The following is a 3310-nucleotide window of genomic DNA, read 5'->3' as shown; positions in this document are numbered from 1 at the left end:
GCATTGAATTGTGACTGTTGATGAAAAGTGGATTTATTTTGAGAATACCAAATGCACAAAATCATGGGTTGATCCAGGTCAACCATCAACATCGACTGCAAGGCAAAATCGCTTTGGAAAGAAGAAAATGCTCTGTGTTGGATGGGATCAGGAAAGTCTGGTGTATTATGAGCTTCTAAAACCAGGTGAAACCATTAATACTGACCACTACCAACAACAAATAACCAAATTGAACCACCCTTTGATCGTGAAACGACCAGAATGTGCCAGAAGACACGGCAAAGTAATTTTGCTTCAAGATGATGCACCACCACACACTTCAAAACCAGCTAAAGGCCGAAACCGGTTTGGCTCAGTGGATAGAGCGTTGGCCTGTGGACTCAGGGGTCCCAGGTTCGATTCCGGTCAAGGGCATGTGCCTTGGTTGCGGGCACGTCCCCGGTGGGGGATGTGCAGGGGGCAGCTGATCGATGTTTCTGGCTCTCTCTCTCTCTCCCTTCCTCTCTGTAAAAAATCAATAAAACATAAAAAAAAAAACAAAAAACAAAAATAACCAGTTAAAGACACGTTAAAAGATCTTGCCTGGGAAGTATTAACCCACCCGCTGTATTCACCAGACCTTGCTCCTTCAGATGACCACTTGTTCCGATTGATGACACAAGTACTTTCTGAGCAGCACTTCAAAACGTACGAAGAAGTGGAAAATTGGGTCTCTGAATGGTTTGCCTCAAAACAAGAAAAGTTCTATTGGGACGGTACCCACAAATTACCTGAAAGATGGGGGAAATGTGTAGCTAGCGGTGGACATTACTTTGAATAAAGCACTTTGATGTTTCTCTTGAAATTATTGTGTTTTCTTTGATTACAAAATCCGAATTATTAACTGATACACCTAGTAATCCAGTAAAGATAAGCTACAAATCACAGATGAAACATGCGTCTAAACAGTTTTTTGTTGCATGTCAATCTTTCCAGAGCCACAGATTTGTGATAGGATGGGCCCAGTGCTTCTTAAGATTCTGAGCTTCGGGGCCTGGCTGCCTGTAAGGGATTCTGGATCTACTGCTAAGCAGCTATGAAATCTTGGGCAGTTACCGGTCTTCTCTGTAGTCCCCTTGTCTGTAAAAAAGGATTGGTAATACTGCCTCGTGGTGAAATGAAGGTCAAAAAGAGACCTAACATTATTCAGTCCTTCATACATACCTCTAAAGCTCTGATTCCAAATCTGGATTCTTCTGACTTTGCTTTTAGGAAGTCCATGTTCTGAAGGCGACTGTTAACTTTGGCCCTTTCTGTAGACAGCTGCAACTCTGACTTCTTGAGATCGCTTTAAAAAGTAAAATTGAAACATTTTTTTCTCCTCAGTGAAATTATTATTAAAAAGAAAAACTCAATTACTTTTTGGATTCAACTCTGAATTAGACAATAGATAACATAATTGATGAATTTTCTACGATAAAATTTATATTCCAGACTAATTAACAGGCATTCTTTTAGGGCATCCTTCCCTCCATGTTGTTATCTGGGGTTAACATGAACATTATTTCAAGAAACATGAAATAATTTTAAGGTTAATTTATGCCAATTATTCTTAAAGTAAATCTGCTGCTTAAAAAAGTGACTAAAAATACCATAAAGCTGCCCAGCTGGCGTGGCTCAGTGGTTGAGCATTGACCTATGAACCAGGATTCACGGTTCGATTCCCGGGTTCAGGGCTCATTGCCTGGGTTGCGGGCTTGATCCCCAGTCGGGATCGATGATCAATGATTCTCTCTCATCATTGATGTTTCTATCTCTCTCTCCCTCTCTTTTCCTCTCTGAAATCAATACAAATATATTAAAAAAAAATACTCTAAAGCCAATCTGAATTATGGAGATCCCAAAAGGCCTCTCTCCTGCATGTGACATAACATAGTGCCTTGCATATAAACAGTCAATATTTATTGAATAAATTTACACACTGCCAAATTATGTATGCATATACATATTTCTGATCCATAGCATCTAATCTCTGGGACAACAGGGACCTAAAAAAAGACCCAGAGCATCAAGAGAGATGGTAGAGCACTAGCGCAAAAAATAAAAAAAAAAGAGCAACAAATTATAATGCACTTTAAGTTGCCTTGTAATGTATAAGTAAAAAAAAAAAGAAAATTCACATACATTTAAAAAATGAACAAACCCAGGTTATTTGTTTTTTTTTTTAATGTATTTTATTGATTTTTTACAGAGAGGAAGGGAGAGGGGATAGAGAGTTAGAAACATCGATGAGAGAGGAACATCGATCAGCTGCCTCCTGCACAACCACCACTGGGGATGTGCCCGCAACCCAGGTACATGCCCTTCACCAGAATAGAACCTGGTACCCTTCAGTCTGCAGGCCGACGCTCTATCCACTGAGCCAAACCGGTTTCGGCTATTATTGCCTTTTAATAAAAATTGTCACCATTTCCAATTCAGTTACTTACTCTCGTAGACATTTTTCTAATACTAAACTTGCAGTTAATTTTTTTTCAAGTTTTGCCAATTCAAGCTTGAGTTCTTCATTTTTGGATTTGGCACTAAAAAGATCAGAGGTCAAATCATTCACCGCAGAGAGAAAACTAAAAAAAAAAAAAGAATCTGGTCACATAAATGGACACCAAGGACAATAATTGCAATTATTCCTCATTTCTAACAATGATTTGCTCTCTATGTAGATTCTTCCATAATCCTGCTGTTTCGTAACTCTATGGATTTTTACCTGCTGTTCTCATTGCCTGCAAAGTTCTTCTTCACCTGGCAAATTTCCTTGTCTTTCAAAACGGAAATAAAATGGACTCCCATCCTGGAATCCATCACCCTTTTCTCTGTGCCCAAGCTACAGCTTGCACACTCTTGTTATGTTACAGCTGTCACACTCTGAGTTATACTTTTACATGCGCCTCCCTTATTTGACCATGACTGCAATTACTATGTTATTCATCGCTGCTTCTCCAGTGCTATGTATATATGTGTATATATGGCATATAACTAGTATTTAGCATCTGCTGAACTGACGTAAGTCTAGATGTCTGCTGCCATACAATATACATGTTTTTATTCCTGAAACACTACTCTTGAGCATATATATAAATTCCAAGCCCTTACATTGACAATGAAGAAGAATAGCTGCATAGTTCTCTGTAAGTTATAGTTGTTGTCCTAGCTAAGATATGGCCACCAGTGATATTCATATAGACTTTGGAGTCAGACAGGGTTTGAACCTCAACTCTGCCATTTACTAGCTCAGAGATGTTCTTTAACGCCCCTCCTGAACTTCACTTTCCTC

The 3310-nt window shown here is 39.1% G+C and overlaps 1 protein-coding gene across 1 annotated transcript in view; it reads right to left on the bottom strand.

The window, feature by feature from the left end:
• The window catches only part of HAUS1 (HAUS augmin like complex subunit 1), a 9497-nt gene that overhangs the window by 1797 nt on the left and 4390 nt on the right, over positions 1-3310 (bottom strand). Inside the window, exons 4-5 of the mRNA XM_015561475.1 lie at positions 2469-2622; positions 1197-1327 (exon numbers count right to left, since the gene is read on the bottom strand). Of these exons, the coding sequence (XP_015416961.1) occupies positions 1197-1327; positions 2469-2622 (285 nt within the window). The remainder of the gene's footprint in view (positions 1-1196; positions 1328-2468; positions 2623-3310) is intronic.

The sequence above is a fragment of the Myotis davidii genome, unplaced genomic scaffold (genome assembly GCF_000327345.1).
Source record: "Myotis davidii unplaced genomic scaffold, ASM32734v1 scaffold815, whole genome shotgun sequence".
In the NCBI taxonomy this organism is placed as follows: domain Eukaryota; kingdom Metazoa; phylum Chordata; class Mammalia; order Chiroptera; family Vespertilionidae; genus Myotis; species Myotis davidii.
The sequence above is the reverse complement of the archived record's forward strand: the minus strand, read 5'-3'. Positions and strand labels throughout refer to the sequence as shown.